Raw genomic sequence first — 18,668 nt, 5'->3', positions numbered from 1 at the left:
TTTTAAGTTGTCGCTACCTAAGGTGGTTCTAGGTGGTTTAGGTGATAGTTTCTGTATTGGAGTAGCAAAATTTTGTCTATTGTCTTTGAATTTACAACAGATACATATACCTGGCTACCAGATAATTTGCTACAAAAATCCTCTCTTCTCTTCCTGTTTCCACCTTCTATATATGTTTACCCACTGACTAACAGTATCATGGACTTGAAGGAAAATTTTACTGTCCTGGTTAGTTTTATAAGTATTTTCCTTGAATTAATGAAAGAAAACCAGAAAGAAGAACAACACAGAGCCTGTAAATCTGCCATCTTCTGTGATGCTACCGGAATAATTAAGGAAGAATTTTGGGTCTGCTAATTTTAGGCAGTATTCTAGAGAACATTGTTCAACCTAATACAATGATTTAGCTGAAAAAATAGTGACATAATTGACAAAATTGCCTAATAATTACTGTGCTTTAGAGTCAGCTATACTAAAGCATGACTCATCACTCAATACATAAGAAGTCACAGAACTACGTCACATCCAGCAGTGCAGTTGCAGTGCAGTACAGCGGAGCTGCAGCCAAACAAGAAATTTTAAATCAGCAATCTTTTCTTAACAAGTGGGGGAGCAGGGGAATTAATGGAAAGTATGACTATGAATTTTGTTTTACTTTAATGAATTAAACAGAGACAAGGAATACTTGTACAATTGCAATTAAGATTTACAGCCTTTTAAGAAAAATATTTAATACATGTTACTACTTGAACCTCACACATCCTGTGGCAATACTTGTAATAGTTTGCTTTATTGAGGAAGGAGAACTGTTTCACTCCTCAGCTGGGGAAATGATTGGTGAAGTGGAAAAGCAATGATGGAATTTTCTGAGATAATTACATTTTTTATTAGAATACTTTATCAATGATCTTTTTGAAAGAAAAGCTGTACAGTGTAACAGCCAAGCATATAACATTAAACTTCCCGTGAAACATTTTGAATGACCTTCTGTAATAGCATTCACTTGAAAATAATACTTTTAAAAACTGCAGAATCTGAAAATCTTTCCCTTGAATAAGACTTACTTGTTATGCAAAAGATACATATGGCTTTTATGAATTTCCTACCTATTAATACCTTCCTTGACAATAAACTAAGCCCCAGCTAAAAATATTATTCAACAGCAAGATTATGTATATCATTAGAAAAGTTACAATGATAAGCTTTTTCTATTAAAAATGTGATGGTTTGTACTTACCAGGTGTAAAATTATACCGAGCAGAAAACCCAATAGATTCCAGTTCAGCATCAGCAAAAAATTTAATCCACAGGAATCTGCCACTGGATTTGATCATAGGTGGATTTTGCTGTCCACAGAAACGTCCAAGGATTGGGGAAAAGCCAAAAGGTCCATCTCGTACTTCTATGTGGTCAAATTTACACTCCCAAGAAGGCTCTATGGAATATTTTTCATCAAAGTGTAGTTCAATGCATTGTCTAGGAGCAGCTAGAGACAAAAAAGAAAATCATCTTAATATTTTGTAACCCAAGACCCTTCAAAACTAAAGCAAAACTGAAGAAAAAATATACAAATTCTATATGGATCCTAAAATTTTGTTTAAAAACTTATTTGAAAATTAACACATCTGTATTTTTTAATAGATTTCACACTGTCAGGTTATTTTTCTGTTGTTCTCCTTTTAAAAAAATGTTGTTGACAGCAGTGCTTAGTAAAACTAATAGAGAGATATCTATGATGAACAGAAAAATATAGCCAGGAACAATTTCTTCAAATATAAAGTATAAAATGTTTCTAAGAAACTTACATATTTAGAAAAATATATCTTTTCTCTTATAGTTGAGGGAGGGGTGTTAATCAGAATGCTTTTTTTATACCTAGTACTGAGAAAGATGATGAAGAAAAGGCTGATCAGAACTGTGCTGCAGTAAGGACAGATTATCTTCCTACACGTATTGCATTCAATGACAAACTGGAGTGTAATTGCTTATACTCAGAATTACTTCTCATTGGAAACATAAGAACAAATACAGTGAATTCTCACTTAAGAAAGAAGGATAAGGATCCTGGATAAGGAGGATAATAGAAGAGCAAATGATATACTGAAAATCTTGAAGGAAGTTTATAGTGGACATTTAATTAGACATTTAAAAAAACCCATCTCTAATGGTAGGTCTTAAGTCTAGAGATGATTGGAATGATCTCTAAAACAAATATTTCCTGGGATCTCCTGTATAAAGCAAAAAAATGTAACTGGTAGAAATATAGTATATTCTTACAAGGAGGGAAAACAATCATGGTTTGATCGATACATTTTATCAGAGGCACCCTCCTAGAGGTGCACTGTTTTCTATGCTTAATCCTGGCCACAGCAAAAAATGTATGCCTTCAGTGTCTACAGCATGGTACATTGGAGCCTTTTGCTGACAAAGCCTTCTGCTAAGACAAGGATTTGTTGTGTCATTGCCTGCTGTGCCTCTCATGGGATCACATCCTACACTTTACACATAGCAAAAGAGGTTTGTATTACCATGAGCTTTGCCAGAGTTACCATTCTTTTCACATGAAAATATGCAAGATCAAACTCCATGCCGAGTTATTAGCATGGAAACTGCTTAGCGTGGAAACTGCTGCCACTCCAGGAGTCAGCATCCCTACATTTATTTCCTCAAGAGTAATAAGAAAACTGTCAGTGTTACAAGAACAAAGATCTTGTTTGGATTATGAAATGTTTTAAAATGAAGCTTTTGGTATGAACTCATTACTCACATAGGAAGAGAGACTATTTAAAATTAACTGAATAAGAAGACATCAGATAAATTTTGAAATCTTTACGTAAGAGCACATAGTCAGATCCCTCTCACAACTATTTCATGTAAATAAATACAGCCTCATTTTATAAGAAGCAGTTAAGAATTTAATAAAACACCTTATTTGAAAAGATTATTTTAACAGCTTTACTTACAATGGTAATATAATTGGATGACTGATATTTATTGAAACATTTAATTTAACATAAGAAAGAAACCTTTTCTACTGTTCTCAATTTGAAGACATTCACATTCAGGGAAATAGAAGTGACTATTTATACTGATTTACGGGAAATTTGTGATCTTTATGCCCATAAAAATTCAATAGAAAAAGCAAAGGTCTATGTTTTACATATAATTGCAGAAATTCACAGTCTATGGAAAACAAGCTACATTAAAAGTACAAAAAATTTACAAAAGTAAGGTCATATAATAAAGCTTGTAAAGGAGATCATAATGGTGTTATCCTTGGTGAGATTTGAAGACCAAAGCAAATCTTTTTAGATTACAGTAAGAGATTAAATATCTGGAAGACATCATTGATTAATTTTATTCAGAAGTTTCCATCCTTGACTTTACACTTTTATAAAAGTTATTGATTTAAACTCAACTAAACAATACTAGGACAGAAGAGAGCAATCAGTGACTTTCAATTTGGAATCATATTCTGCATGCTCTTATTCCATTTAAGGAGATTTGTTGAGAGCTGTTCATCATCCACCTAAGGACCACAGAGTCAGAAACCCTATCCTGAAAACACTTTAGGTAATCTTAAGAATGTTTATCATGGCTTGAAAATCTTACACATTCATGACTCCAATGTTATGCTATTAACCTGTCTAGAGCTTCATTATTATGTTTTAATGTCACAAACTAGATATGAAGATCGATTCTCCCACTCCTGACTGTCAGCTATGCTGACATACAACAGCATAGCTGCTGTGCTTCCTGCATCCACAAAGTGCTTCAAAAATGGCTCATGCCATTATCATAACACATTTATCCTTTAAAAACTTTCTTTTCTGCTGCCTTACCAAGAAGAGGGTTACAAGTGCTGGCCCATAGTTAAATCCTTAACAAGTCTTCTCTGCATCCAAAACTCATGTAATGTTAAAAATGGACACAAAGCCCCCTCAGAGTTCAGTCATTTGACATGATTTTTGGTGTTGAAAAGGAGCCCTAGACCCAACTATAGCCTCGGTATAGAAGACTCTGAAGTAAAAGGCAAGACGTGGATAAATGAAAAACAGGCCTACAGAGTTACACGTGAGAGCTATTGGCTGGGTGAATGAATGACCTGAGAAAAAACAAAATTTCCACAACCCTAATCTCCATGAATCTCACACTGTTAACCAGCTTTATGACCAGAATATTTTTATAGTTTACACTATTCTCCTTTTATTTATTTTTTGACAAAGTCAAGATGAAGCTTTTCCTAGAGAAGCTCAAATCTTGCTAGAGGATCAGAGAGAATCACATCAGCTCAAGGAGAGCTCAAGTTTCCACTTTTCCCTGAAGGCCCTGTGAGCAGAGGCTACTTCCCTTTAAGAATGGAGCATTGAATATTCATTAGCAGCACTTCTCCACTGGGGATAAAACAAGGCTGGGATTGAGTTTGAGGGCTGGATCACTGTCCGTTCACACCCCTTCAATGTCACGTTCTGGCTTCATTTTGGCCATGCCACTAGGAACACTTCATATTTCTGTATCTGGGTGTAACTCCAGGGTGCACCACATGCATCCATGACCTTTTCATCAGATGCTTTTAAATGCACCTCTGTTTTTCATCTTGTGCTTCATATTTAATGATTAAATGTTTTTTTGCAATAATCTACATAAGACAGAAAATTAATCAAAACTTCCTAGATATGACCATAAGGGATGAAAACACATGATTCAAATTCTCAGTTTTAAGTTCCTTTTAGCAAAAATGGTATCATTTCACACTTATGCTCTGGCTTTAATAAGGGATTTCTTTGCTAAACACAAGGTAGAACAAGCAGCTATACATCTTGTGCCACAGCTTTTGCTACAAAGGGTGTGTAAATGTGGTCACAGTAAAATTTACAGAAATAAACTGGGAACAAGTCCAGAATAGTCACTAATAGTAGTGTGTGCATACCTACAGAAAAAAATAAAATAAAATAAAATTTAAAAAAAAAAACAAAAAAAAACAGAACAAAACAAAACAAAAAAATCCAGAGTATGCAAATCTTCCAGACTGGATTGGCATCTGGCCATCTAATCAGAAAGGAGGGATGGAGTGGTTATTTCTGGTATCCTAATTAACAGGTTCAGATTCATATCTTCAGAATTTCTTCTGTGGCTATGTCAGGAAAAGTTGTTGGCCAGTCCAAATGAAATATATTGAATGATGTCTCATAAAATAACTTGATTTCAAATGCCACAACTTCCATATTTAACTTCCAATAATCTTTCCTCAAAAAATGTTTAGAACCACTGAAATGCCTACTTAATGCTTGCATGTCTTGTCATATTTTTCATCTAATTATCTTACACAAGTGCTGTCTTAAGATTTTACATTCAATGATAAAAAAAAGAGTCATTGCTTGCAGTAGAACAGTTGCAGCAAAACTACACAATTAAGGTTTTAATTCTGATCAGCCTCTAAGTCTGTGCAGTGACAGCTGAAGTTAAGTGAAAAAATCTGTTTCAATTTGCCACACTGCATGGAAATGAGAAACAACTCAACACCTACTGCCATCTCTATGAGCTGTTACCCTAATAATAGTTTCAATAATCTTCATTCCTTCTGGTTATCCTGCTATTATTGATAGGGAAACCACATTTATCTTAATTTGAAAATAGGGTTCTTTCATTGTTTTGGTGAAAAGTATTTCAACACAAAAATCACTGTGAAATACAAATGACTTTGAGAAGAGGTTTTCCATTTTGTGATAACATGACAATTTTTTAACACTTGTGAAATATCATGGAAGAGTTTTAGGGTCATTTGTGAGAACAAGAGATTTTCAAGATTGATAACTCTATATTTTCACAAACTTGTAAAGTGTAAGATATGTTTTATATCTCCATAAAGCAATTCTAGTCCATACCTGTATTTATAAATAATCACTTAATTATTTAAAGCAGAAGAGTGGTTACAATTTTACAGGTTTTTCACTTGTAGGATTGTTAAATCCATTCTCAAGTTATACCGTGTATAGTATGACTATCCCACTCCCCAAATATTTTAATATAAATAAAAGCCTTTGCTCCTACAAAATCTCCTGTGTAAATTTCCTTTTATAGCACATGCCAAATGTTCTGCAGCCTGGCAAAGGCTATTGCTGTCACTGCTGTGATTGTTCTGGGCAGCTGTGAATTTTGTCAGGTTAGAATCATGAATATGCAAAATAAGGGTGAAATTTGGCCAATTTTTCTCAGCTCATTTTCTGTGTTTTCCAGATGCCAACTAAGACTGAAAGAAAAAAAAAAAAAAAAAAACCCCAACAAAAAGAAAAAATTCTCATTGCATTTTGAAAGGCAGATGGGATTCATCAGAAGCTCCTTGGGGAGTTGTATCGCCCTCCACCAAGCCTCACTTGTGACACTTCTCTGTAGCATAGCAAATTTTTTATGGAGGCCATGATTTCTAGATGACTTAAAGGATTTCCTTTAGAAAGGCACTGAACCTGGACTTTAAAATTCCTAGTTGTCATTATCGTTACTACTAAATCAGAATTTTAAAAAAAAATGAATAAATAGAGAAAAAGCAGAATAATCTAAGAAACTTCCAACTGTTTAATTTGATTTGCTTATGTCTTTGACTTCTAGGATAGAAGCCTCTGCAGTCAGGTATCTAATTTTCTTTCAGAAGTTCAGTCTATGATCATGGCAACTTTTGCCAGCTCCTTTACATCACCAAAATAGTTTTGACATGATAAAAAGATTGCTTACATATAAATTGAGCTACAATGGGGAGGAAAAAAAATTGAGAGGAAATTCAACTGTTTACAACACGCTACAAGCTGGAGTACTCAGAAAAGACCACTAAAGTCACTAGGAAATAGGTTTGAATTTGCCTTAAGTCTGTGTTTGATAGCAAATAAATGAAGGAATGAATGCAAGCTGCCAGGAAAGAGCCTAGTGATTCATATATGCTTTTATGCTCACATCATACAGCTTTCAGTATGTTATGTACAGTCCTGGTAGGCTGAACTCCCTGATATACAATAGGGATATAGAGATGGGGGGATGATGTTATAGACCATATCAACAGTCCCTCTAGTTTAGTATTTGGCATTCAACAAGATTCAGAAGCTGATCAAGCATACTGAAATTTCAATACTAATTATAGAAATAACATGCATAAAGAGATGTCTCTGTCTTACTCTAAAATATTTATTTCCTCCATTAGTCAGGATTATCCACAATTTCTGTAGATTGTTATCTGATTTCAAAGACAGTGCTATCAGTTTTGTTTTTTTTTTTTTTTTAATCCTTTAATGTCAGTTTTATGACAATGAGTTTCACAGAATATAAAAGATGTGGGGGAAAGCTGATACTTGCTTGACTTCTTTATCATTTTCTATCATTTTATATGTTGCAAAAAGAATAACTATGGACTAATAATTTATTCTATTGTTGACCTTTAGTAGTTCTTTTGCCTTTTTTTTTGAAATCTGACACATTTTAAAATATTATTGCTCAGATATCTTCTTATATCTCTGCGCATTTTTGTGACATTTTCCAGACAGACATGGCTATTTCTGATTTTTTTAGAAGACAGAAATAGGCGCATGGAGATCAGAGCTGAAAATGTTGTGCAATGCCTATGGTTCATTGTAGCTTTTAAAATGACCAGCTGCAACCCAAACTGTTGATTAGGCTGAATGGGAAGAAGAAAATACCCATGCCATAAAAAAATTGTGTTCAACTGGATTTTACAAGATTGAATTTTCTGATAAATTAAAACAAGATGTCTGTTGAGTTTAGTCTTTTCCTTATACATTGCTCTAAACTTGTCAATGTGGAATTTCACCTTCGTCATGGAAGTCGGTTGATTAAATCTTTCCTTCTTAAATTGTTCTTTGGCATTTCCATTTTTAGATATTTTAGATCACATTATTTCAACAATGTATTTTGCAATCTTTCAGCATATTATATTTTTAAGTAGTTAATTACTATAATAAATATAAAAGTCTTTACCATATTGGACTGTCAAGCACTTTCTTACTGTGAGGAAGAACATCCCATAACCTGAGATGTGGGACTAAATTTTACAAAAATGGTGGGTTATTTTCTACACCATTTCACTTTAATGACAAAACATCCTGTGTTTCAGATCTCTGAAGATAAAACAGGCTTGCTTTTTTCCAGCCTCAAAGAACTGTTAGATAATTTGATCAATAGATGCAAAATGACCCGGATCAAGCAACATGAGTATAACTGGAAAAAAAAATAACGCTAAGTTGTACATTTTGTACCTAAACAATTATATTCTTTAAAAACCTTATTATTTTAAACCAATTACTAAACTATGCTGGAATTTAAATATTTACCATATGTCTGTTTAAATTTCCGATATGTAGAGAGTAGCTTAAATTTTATTTTAAGTGTTTGTTTGGCTACATTATTTATAGTCATCTCTTGGGACTTACTTCAGTCAAGTTATCTAGCACCAAAGTGAAATTCAGTCATTTTGCTGTGACTATTGACTTTCTAAAAGTACATAGTGTGTGTGGGTCTAGACCAGTTCATTCAATTTAAATCAGCTATATATCCTTGGAAATGTATCTTGGTGCTACCTTCATCTTTTGTAAAATAATGATTTCTGTAGTTCCTCACTGCATCATTAATCCATTAATAATTCTCTAAATGAAGCATGGATAGAAGACCATCACTGTTTTTGTCTACATGTATCCACAACTCATGAAAGAAGGTTTTTGATTTCAGGGATTTACTATACAGTACCTGATTCATCTTTTCTGAGCTCTGAGAGGATCTAACCTCTATTACTTTCCAAAAATTCATTATTACAACAATCTCTCCAACATCCATTGTACTAAGACTAATGAAAAGAAATCACATAGTTTGTTTGTAATACACCTTTGGCCTTTCCTACATCACTTCCATGCCTGCTACTGTATACTCTTTAAAAACTAAGTTTTAGATATGTTTTGTGCTAACGTTTATTCTCCTCTAGTTTTATTTTTTAGGTTGGGTTTATTTAATTTTCATTTCTTATGAACAACTGGATGGAAAATAATTTTAACTCTCATTACATGGATATTTTCTGTATGACTTCTCTTACTGTACTTTGCCTAGCTAGGCTTGTCATCCCTGGTTCAGTTACAGTAAGTTTAAAATGTCTGCACGAAAGTCAAAAGCATTTTTGTTTCCCATGTTCACTGTTACTACTCATTTTAAAATATCCTTTCTTCTGTCACATTGCATTTTAGGTTCTATTAATTTTCTAAATATCCTGAAATAAATTCCTGAAGTACTGTTTGTTACTGAGTCTTACATACTTACCACCTGAACTAATTTATGAGTTATATCAAAACAGAAATCAAGAAGTTCTATAAACCTTTTTCTGTCTAGAAAATATTTGTTACCATGACTTTACCTACTCTTCCCATATAATAAAACCTATTCTTTTTAATACAGTTGATGGTAAAATATAAAGATGCTTCTTTTGGTCACCTTCTATAATGTAGACACACTCTCTGTCCGGAGGATACTTGTTGGGGTAATTTGGAGAAGTGAAGATGCCTCCTTCTGCATATTTTGTCCAAGTTCCACACTGCACTGGTCTCTGTCCTTCGGAAACAGTTTGCTTTTCTGTGAAATGATGACATTAAGCATTATACAATTAGCAAAAAAAAATATTATGTCCATGTGACACTTAGAACTCTCTAACAGGATAAATACAACGGCCCCTTTTCTGTCAGTGGCCTCAAACTTTTATTTGTTGAGACTGAGTATGATAATTGATCTAGGGGAAAAGAAAACTGTTTTTTAGGGGCACAAACATATAATTATTACTCAAAACATGTTTTTCAAAGCAGAGGAGAGGTTTGAATGTTTAGGGGAAAATGAATTTGCATTATTTTTAAAATAATAAGCTTCTAAGGAAAGCACGTGCTTGAGAATAGGAAGGCATGAATTTCCCACTCATACATCTCAAAAAGCTCAAGCATATGCTCTATCAGCAAGCTTCATGCCATAATACAGGAATATATCAGCCACAAAATCAAGGAAATAAACCAGAGAATTATGATCATATATAGAAGTTGTTTTAAATCTGCAGCATATTTAGTCTATATTCAATGGACAGAGGTAGACGGGGGAATTCCTGGAATCTGGTTCATAGATTATTTTTATCTCACTGTTTGTTGTAAAATTAATAAATAGCTCTGAGGCCAGGAATCACAGCCCAGAACTTTCCTTCTCCTAAGTGAATCCTCAGAGAGCAAGAGTCAGACCTTCTTGTCTGCTTTCTTCCTAGCCCTGAATCTCTTGCGTTTCTTTCTGCTCTCTGGCAGAGAGACTGCAGTCAAAGGTTTGGGCCAGCTCAAGCTGAAGAGGATCAAGGATGCTTCCTAAGCATCTTGCTTTGACAAGTAGGCTAAAATGAGATGGATTCTTCAGAAGGAAATATATCTAGGCTGCTATTAAAAGGAAGGATAGCAGGTTCTACACTAGTGTTGCTCTGAATGAGGTATTTAATAATCAAAGAGCTGTCCCATATTACTTAAGCCCCCAGTGCAAAGAGTAAAGGTGCTTGAGGCTCCCTTAGGATCAATCGATGAAAACAAGCCCTTCCAAGGATGATATTAACCATCTGAGATCTGACTTTTACTCTGTAAGCATTTCTTTTTCGCCCTGGTCTGTATCCAGGCAGAGTATGACATGGAGCCCAATTTCCTGCAATGAATTCTGGCCTTCAGGGGCTGTGCATTCAGACACAGGTTCAGACACACATTGGGCTCAGCAGCATTCCCTGCTAGGCTCTCCTCACACTCAGCATCCAAGCTTTCAACAATCTCTTTCTCTACTCCCCCTGCACAAATGCACCCCTGTTACCAAATTCCAGGTTTTTAATTATACTTTAACAAGAAAAAAGTTTTTAGGTGTAGGTAGCTGAGTGCCCAAACTGGGCTTCCCAGTTTGAAAGTGGGAGTGTTTTATAGTCTTTAGTTAGAGTCAGGCTGAGCCTGATGAGTACCCCTGGATTTTTTGTGTGTATACAGGCATGTGAATACTCCAAACAAATGGACTAAGGGCAAACATTGGAAGTAAATGAGCTACTAAAAAATTCAAAAACTCAAATCCATATTTTGGTTTCTGATAAATTGTCTGACAAAAATGTTTGACGTTTACATACCTGTTCCTTTTTTGGTTGCCCCAGACAAATGTAGAATGATTAGACTTGCTACAACTGAAAGAGAAATATGCATTAAATATCAGAGAGTGATAGTTTCTGCAATCAAATGAGTTGTACTCATATATCTCAAAAGAATATAAATGAAATAGCATTTCTGCAAAGAATAAGTTTCATTTTTCACTTGCATCTCTTAATTGCACATATTGTATTAGTAAGTTTCTTCATAGCCTGCTCTTGTAAGTACTTATCTTTGCAAATGTATGCAAATAATGAGGAAATCTTCTGGGTTTAAAACAAAATCCACAGGCACTGATGTTCTTATCTTTTTTTTTTTCTTTTTCTTTAATATTAGAGAAAAACATTTTACCAATACCTATTTATATAGTAATAGTTCGTGTCAGTAGTAGAAAAGTGGCTGCTTTTAACAGAGGGAAACTAAATTTCAGTGCCACTGTATATACTAATGTCTCTCACTATGGCATAATAAAATTTGAAAATGAGTACTGGGAGTAGGAAAGAAGCGAGAGGCTGGGTTCCTCACATCCATCAAAGCATTTGCAAATCTCTAGTGAAGTAAATTATTGTGTGTGCCTAACAATCTCATTAATCTAGTTTGACTTGTCGAGAGGGTGTTGCTTTTTTGCTGCAGTGACTCTGCAGCCCACTTTGCAAACAGGTATCTGCTGTCTCCAACCGTGATAGGACAACTATGCCTCTTGGAAACAAATGCAACCTCTCTGAAATGGACTTTGACCTGGAGATAATGACTGTGTTTCTGGGAATTTCCAAATATAACAGTTTGACTAGAAAAGGCTAAGAGGCAAACCCTTAGTAGAGTCATAATGAGACTAATTTGGAAGATCAAAGTGACTAGCTAGCTACCTGATGAAGAAATCTCACACTGATTTTCTTGTCATCATTCATATATTCTTTGGCTATCAGAGAAATTGGAATAGCAAGTGCAGAAGAAAACAGATCCATCAGTTCTTGGAGTGCTTAGGGCTTTGCCCCGGCTAGTTTGGCATTAGGCCCAAACCCAGTGCCCAGGCTGCACTGACCTTAGGGTGGAAATGAAGTTGCATGCTTATTCAGAGCATTTTGGATCAGTCAGCTACCATTTTGTTGATGACTATGACGAGGAAGTGAGCAATTAATAAAAGTAATCGAATGCATACTTTCTTCTTATTTTCTCTAAGAGACACTAAAAGCCACCATGGGCTAGTAACTATGATCCTTTCTGAGAGTGTGTTTTCGATATTTTCACCTTTTTTATCACAATTTATGTGTAATTTTCACTCAGAAGGAAGCCATTCTCCATATTTCCAGTATTCTGATGGCATTGAGATCCTTATTTCTATGTCTTTGACCTTTCCCATGTGACAGAGGGTTTGAGGCATGGATGATGGCTGCCCTATTAAGCAGGGTAAGATTGAAATTCTGGGAAAATTAAGGCTTGGCAGCAAATTCACTATTTCTTGGTCAGGATCACAGCCCCTAGAGATGGATTTTGGCAGCACTGATAGTTAAAATTCTTGTGTGTCATGGGCATTCAGTGAGAACACTACACCTTCTGCTCAGATCTGAATGCTACCTAGCCATTCATTCCCTTGCTCTCCTCGGGGATGAATTCTGGAAATACATGCTAGCTGGGACTCTGCCTGCCAGCTCTGTCCAAATCCAAACGCAAGGCAGGAGTCACCCCTTTACTGATTTGCTCATTTCCTGTAGCCGTGTTTCATGCAGTGATCATAATGCATCTATGCTTGTAATCTTCACCAGCCTACACCTAATTTCTCAATAGTGTAAAGTGGATTGGTGTTCAAATACGGAATCAGCTGCCGGCGTTCCTTCTGCCCATAAATTTGTGGAAGCTAGAATAGGACACACGATGACCAAACAAACTCCATGTGAGAAGTGTTTCTTTTAGGAAATTAAAAACAATGCATATCTGATTCTTACACATTCATTTCAAGCACCTTTATCTATTAGGTCTCCCCTCATTTTCTATACAGAAAAAAGTGAAGTTCGGGGAAGTAAAGAGAGTTGGTCCAAGTCACATATATATTATTACCAAGATGACAAAACCCCCACAGGTCTTTTCAGTTCCAGCTGCAACTGCTAGAAAAGAGGTTTCCAAACCACATAGCTCTTCTCCTAAAGCATAGAGCTTTACTTACATGTCATTATATCAGTATTTGCTACTAATAAGCAGTCAAAATAATCTTGATAATAAAGTCTAATAGACAAGCAGAAACTTAGAAACTGTTTGGGGGTTTTGGTTTCATTCTAGATGTATAATATCTAACATTTGGATAGATAAAGTGAAGCACTTCTCCCATTTAAAACAAAAAAAAAAAAGAAAAAAGAAAAAGGCTTTTGTTTTAGTGTTATTAACAGCAGCACCAAAATATGCAAGTTGCCAGAAAGTAATTAAAATTGTGGTCTTCTTGGGAAAAGCCAGCACAAATACATATTATTCAAGTAGACAAGGCAGACCATTTTATTTTATGATCCCTCTGCACAAATGCATCCATGATACCAAATTTCAGGTTTGAATTTCTCACACCTTTTTCTTCTTCAAGCCACAGAAAAATAGCAGTGCTTTTCAGAGAGGGGGAAAAAAAAACCAAGACCCCAAAGAGAACAGCCATGGAATCTTCACTCATTAAAAACTGTCGCTTGGGAAGGGTTGGCAGCATAGCAACAATATTGTCATTATCTCGGTTTGGGAATTATCTTAAAGAAGTTTCCGCAACATTTCTTGTTGCATTCTCACTGTCTTCCTCCTCCCCCTTTCCCTCCTAATCACGGGTGTAATTATAATCGCGCTTTCTAGTGCCACTCTGATTACGCATCTTTCCATCTTTTTTGGATCTGTGCATTTTTTTCATTACAAGATGTACATTAAGTGATTTATCTCTTGGCCCGGCTTTTAGGAGGCTGTGATTTGGCACCGACACGGCGTAGCCTGGCGAAGAGTTGTTGGACAAGCAATACCTGCTCATAGCGCTATTGTACAGGTGTGGGCGCGCAGAGAAGTGCTGGCAGGAGCTGGGGCCAGTCAAGCCCCTTCAGAACAGTGGACCCTCTGCAAAACAGATGCGGGAGAGGGAGTCCCACCTCGCATCTTGAGGCCCCTAAGGTCTTGGAAAAGTAGGTGATATATTTCGGTGCCTCCTTGCTAATCCTGGTGGATTTCAGCCGAAAGCGCCGCCCTCGCCCCGCAGTTCTCCGGGATCCGTGCCCGGTGTGGCCGCCCCCGCCCCGCCGCGGCTCCCGGCGCTGCCCCGCGCCCCCTCACCCTCGGCGGCCGGTTCGAGCCACGGCCGGGGCCCCAGGGTGGGGGCAGTTCCCCCCCGCGCTCTCCCGGCTCGGCAGAAGCCACCAGGCGCGTCGCGCCCAGGTGAAAGCCTCCAGCCCCCGGGAGCGTGCCCCGCCGCCCGCCCCACGGCGCGGGCGGACACCGGCTCCCCTCCGGTGCTCCGCAGCGTGGTGGGGGAGAGGATGCGGGGTGTGCGTGGGGGAAGCTCGCCCCCTCGCCGAGGGAGTCTGGGCGTCCCGTTACGCCAGGTGTGGAGGCAGCGGAGGGCAGGAGCCCGTGCGCGGCGGCGGAGCTCGGTCGGGGGTGGGAAGGGGGAGATTGATACTCACTGTGAAAGAAGCTGCGCCCATGGGTCATGTCTGTTCCTTACACAAGGGGCTTCGGTCTCCACTAATTCCATTTAGATACGGGAGGACTTCCAGTGGCGGGGAGAGGATGGAAGTAGAAAAAGAAGAAGAAGAAGGGAAAAAAAAAAAAAAAAAAAAAAAAAAAGGAAAAAAAAAAGCCCGAAGCCCACACACACAGCAGAGCCGAGCAGCCTTTCCTCTCCCTCGCTCTCCCTCACCGCCTTCAAATGATCACCGCCGGCTCAATCCCATCACACCCGAGCGATCACCAGCACCGCCACGAGCGGTGCATCGCGGCGGCGGCGGGCAAGGCGGCGGCGGCGGCGGCGGCCCGCGCATCCAGGTGCCGGCGGGCGACGGCGGCGGAGCGAGCCGAGCCCCTAGTCACCAGTTTCATACAGAACCAAAAGCAGATCGAAGCATTTCCTGCAGGACTCCGAGCCCAGCGACTTCCAGCCCTTCGGCTTCTTTTGATGCATTGAAGAAGGGATTAATGGGTCCGTCATCAGCTCCCTGTGCTTGCTCCTCTGAAGGGGTGGGGGCGGGCGGGAGGGAACCCAAAGAGGAGGGGTGGGGTAGAGAAAGATTTACCAAATAGGGGATTTAGTCATATTTGTGTGCAATGAGAACCTTATTAGAGCAGAAATCCTTTAAAATCGAATAAATCCATTTTTGCAAAACCCTCTCCCTGCGCATAGCATAGTATCAAGTGGTAGCAGCGGCAAGAGGCTGAAAACACATTGCACGGTCTGAAATCCCCTTGAGAATGGATGGAGCGAGAAAGAGATGGATGAGGATAGACAGATGCCCCCTCACTTCTCCAGTCCAGGGCGAGAAGCAGAAGAAAACCGTGGAGACTCTTCCATTCATTCAGTGGAGGGGAAGGGGAAGGGAAAGAGGAGGGGAAGGACGGGAGGGAGGCAGTGGTGGGGAAGGAATGATTTCAAAACTAGGAAAGGAAGGGTAAGAGGAGAGGGATGGCTTCCCCTCTCCTTATCAGTTCATGGATCAGACAAAATGCTCATGAGTTCCTCCTTGACCTGCATCTGCCAAAGGGAAAATGAAAAGATTTTCCCCCTTGAGAGACGACTTCTTCCTCTACACACCCACACCCACGCACGCACAGACACGCACACACACGCACAAAAGGGAGCAATAAAAGTTTATCTGCTAATCCTCCGGCCGCAAGATACAATGATTACCTCTTCCAATCAGCCCAGAGACGACTGCAAAATCTCTCCCTTTCTCTCCCGCCCTCCCCCCGCGTCTAGGACTTATCTTCCTCCCCAGCTACAACCCACCCCAAACACCCATCCCTTTGACGAGATTGCGGAGGGCTAATGGTCAGGGCCGGAGGGAGGGGGGCAGAATATAATAGAGAGAACATATTAATAATAAGAGTATTGAGAGGGCCTGAAACGGTCTCAGTGGAAAACAAGGGTGGAGGAGGAACGGATGAACAGAAAGGGCTGTGTCCCTTTTTGGCCTCGGGAGCCGGCCCTGCAGAGCGCGGCAGCCGGCACCTCGGACTCCCGCAGCGCCGCGACCCGGCGCTCCCGGCCCGGCCGAGGGGAGGGCGGCGAGAAAGGACAGGGAGCGAAGCGCACGGCTGGGGCGGAGGGGAGGGACGAGGAGAAGGGAAGATTTGTGTCACAGAAGTGCAGGGGGAACAGAGTGGGATCCCCTCTGCACCGCTGTTGCCCGGCTGGGGAACTGCCGGCGCGGGAAAGCCGCCGATCCCCGCGGGGATGGGGGTAGAGCCAGGGGAGCCGGGATACCCGCAGCACCTCCCCGGGCTCCCCACGCCTCAGCAGCATCTCGGAGGCGGGGTCGGCGCCGCTCCTCCTTGCCCGCACCTGATGCTCACGCCGTTTGCAACAAGAAAAGTGTGTCTGGAAGCGCAGCCGGGGCAGGGAGAGGAGGTGGCGTTTTGGGAAGGAGGCTGCAAGTCAATTAAAAATGAAGTGCAGCCCGGCATGCTGCTTTGCGCGGGTGCGGAAAAGCACGGGCGGGGGTGAGCGCAGGTCGGTCGGCAGCGGTCGCTCCGGGCGCGGAGCGGCGGTGCGCGCTCGCCGAGCCGGGCTGCCCGCTGCGGCCACACAGGTCTGTCCCGCATCCCGGGTTCTCCGGCGGGCTGGGGACTGTGTTAGCATAGGCAAGAGGCCTATTGTCTTCAGGGCACCTTTTGATGAGGTGGGTACCCTTGCTGCCTTTGGGACAGCACTGCCTTTGGGACAGCACAGCAGCTATTCGGGAAGGTGAATGATGAGGAAGCCTGGATGTTTATTTATGCATGTATTTATTTGTTTGTTTGTTTATTTTTCCAGTAAAAAGACGTGTTTTAATAAAAAAGCCTTAGGGGTTTTTTTCAGCCTGTGGATGGTCTCCCCCATACTCTGGAATGTGGACTGTATCTGTCATCAGCGCAGGCAGTCAGCAACAACAGCGTGCACATTAGGGTAAGTCAGAGATCTTGGCTAGCAGGATTCACCCATTCAAACAGCCAGCCAGCCATCAGCCCAGCCAGCCTGACTGAGCTCTTACAAATCCTGCAGGGTGAGCAGGGCACAGGGTTTTGCTACAAGGCTATGAGTAAGCTCCTTATAATAAGGAATATAGAAGATGTAAGACTTTGTGAAAGCATTCACGTGCTTTGTGTAATCCGTCTTGCCATTAGCAACACCAAGTTTGCAGCTGTTAATCTCAATAAACTGTCCTACTCTGCTTTCTAACCCTCTCAGCACTTTCTCTGACCTTCCTTATTCTCATCCACAATGACTTACAGAACTTTATTTGTAGAGTAATTGAAAGACACCTGATTTATCCATAGGATAAACTTCTATACAGATGTGCAGTCTATCTTAGTCAGGGAACAGTAGAGTAACAGAAAAAGGGTTGTGTTGAAAACAGTCATACAAATGTTTGTAGACAGTCAGATGTTTCTTCTGCAGGATGAGGCAGACATCCATATGGCTAAGTTTCAAGTTATAGTTACTTTAAAAAAAAGGTAATAGAACAAGTAGGCACAAAACAGCTGATTTTGCTGTTCTGGGAAATGTGCTGTGTCACATAATATAACAGTGAGCTTCATGTTTTTCCTTTTCTGAAATAGGATGTTTTCAGTTTTAAAATTCCTAGATGCTTTATTGTCCCTCATAATTTTAAGGACACCATTGCAAAAGTATGGAGAAACAGAAAGTAGTACATACCAAGTGTGTTTATGCCAAAATGTAATCAGTAACTATCATTATGGAGGGAGACATCCGCAAAATAAATGAGGCATGACCACAATGGCCACTAAGTGTTCTCATTAGCAATGAGACCTTAAGGAGATATCTCAGGATCTACATCACTGAATGCTAAAAGCTTATGCAAGTGTTTATAAGCAAGTACCCAGGGTTTGCAATTTAGAGACTGTTCAAAATTGCTTTCTGCCTCAGTAGATATCACTTCTGTAGAGAGTTTGAAAATTTGAACTTCATACAACCACTGAAATGTTCACCACCATCTTTTTTTTTTTGGCTTTACGTCTCATTTTGTCGCAAAATCTCTTTATATGAGTTTTGGAAAATGCTCTTTCTAGTAAACTAGTAGCTCATGCTCCTAGGTGGGCACATCTTCCTTTACCCTGGAATTTTATTGCTAAATTTTTTATAAACTTAGTGTGTATTTTTACATCCTTAATTAGTCAATTGCCAGAATCTTACATTTCCACTAGGCAGTAAAAAAAAGGAAGAAAAGGACTGACATTTAATAAACATGAAATGTTTTCAAAAAAATGGGAAAGCCTAATAACCATAAACAATTATGTCAAATGGCATCTTCCTAGCATTAGGAA

At 39.4% G+C, this 18,668-nt stretch overlaps 1 protein-coding gene across 6 annotated transcripts in view; it reads right to left on the bottom strand.

Moving 5' to 3' along the window:
• Positions 1 to 15,867, bottom strand: part of NETO1 (neuropilin and tolloid like 1) — a 75,705-nt gene extending 59,838 nt beyond the window's left edge. For all 6 annotated transcript variants that reach the window (XR_005255812.1, XR_005255813.1, XM_038127855.1 and 3 more), the window contains exons 1-4: positions 14,813 to 15,867; positions 11,162 to 11,215; positions 9,478 to 9,615; positions 1,238 to 1,486 (exon numbers count right to left, since the gene is read on the bottom strand). Coding sequence is in view for 4 of the 6 variants with exons in the window: in XM_038127855.1 (XP_037983783.1) it covers positions 1,238 to 1,486; positions 9,478 to 9,615; positions 11,162 to 11,215; positions 14,813 to 14,840 (469 nt within the window). In the remaining 2 variants the exon portion in view is untranslated. The remainder of the gene's footprint in view (positions 1 to 1,237; positions 1,487 to 9,477; positions 9,616 to 11,161; positions 11,216 to 14,812) is intronic.
• Between the last annotated feature and the right edge of the window lie 2,801 nt (positions 15,868 to 18,668).

The sequence above is a fragment of the Motacilla alba genome, chromosome 2, assembly GCF_015832195.1.
Source record: "Motacilla alba alba isolate MOTALB_02 chromosome 2, Motacilla_alba_V1.0_pri, whole genome shotgun sequence".
Classification (NCBI taxonomy): Eukaryota; Metazoa; Chordata; class Aves; order Passeriformes; family Motacillidae; genus Motacilla; species Motacilla alba.
The sequence above is the reverse complement of the archived record's forward strand: the minus strand, read 5'-3'. Positions and strand labels throughout refer to the sequence as shown.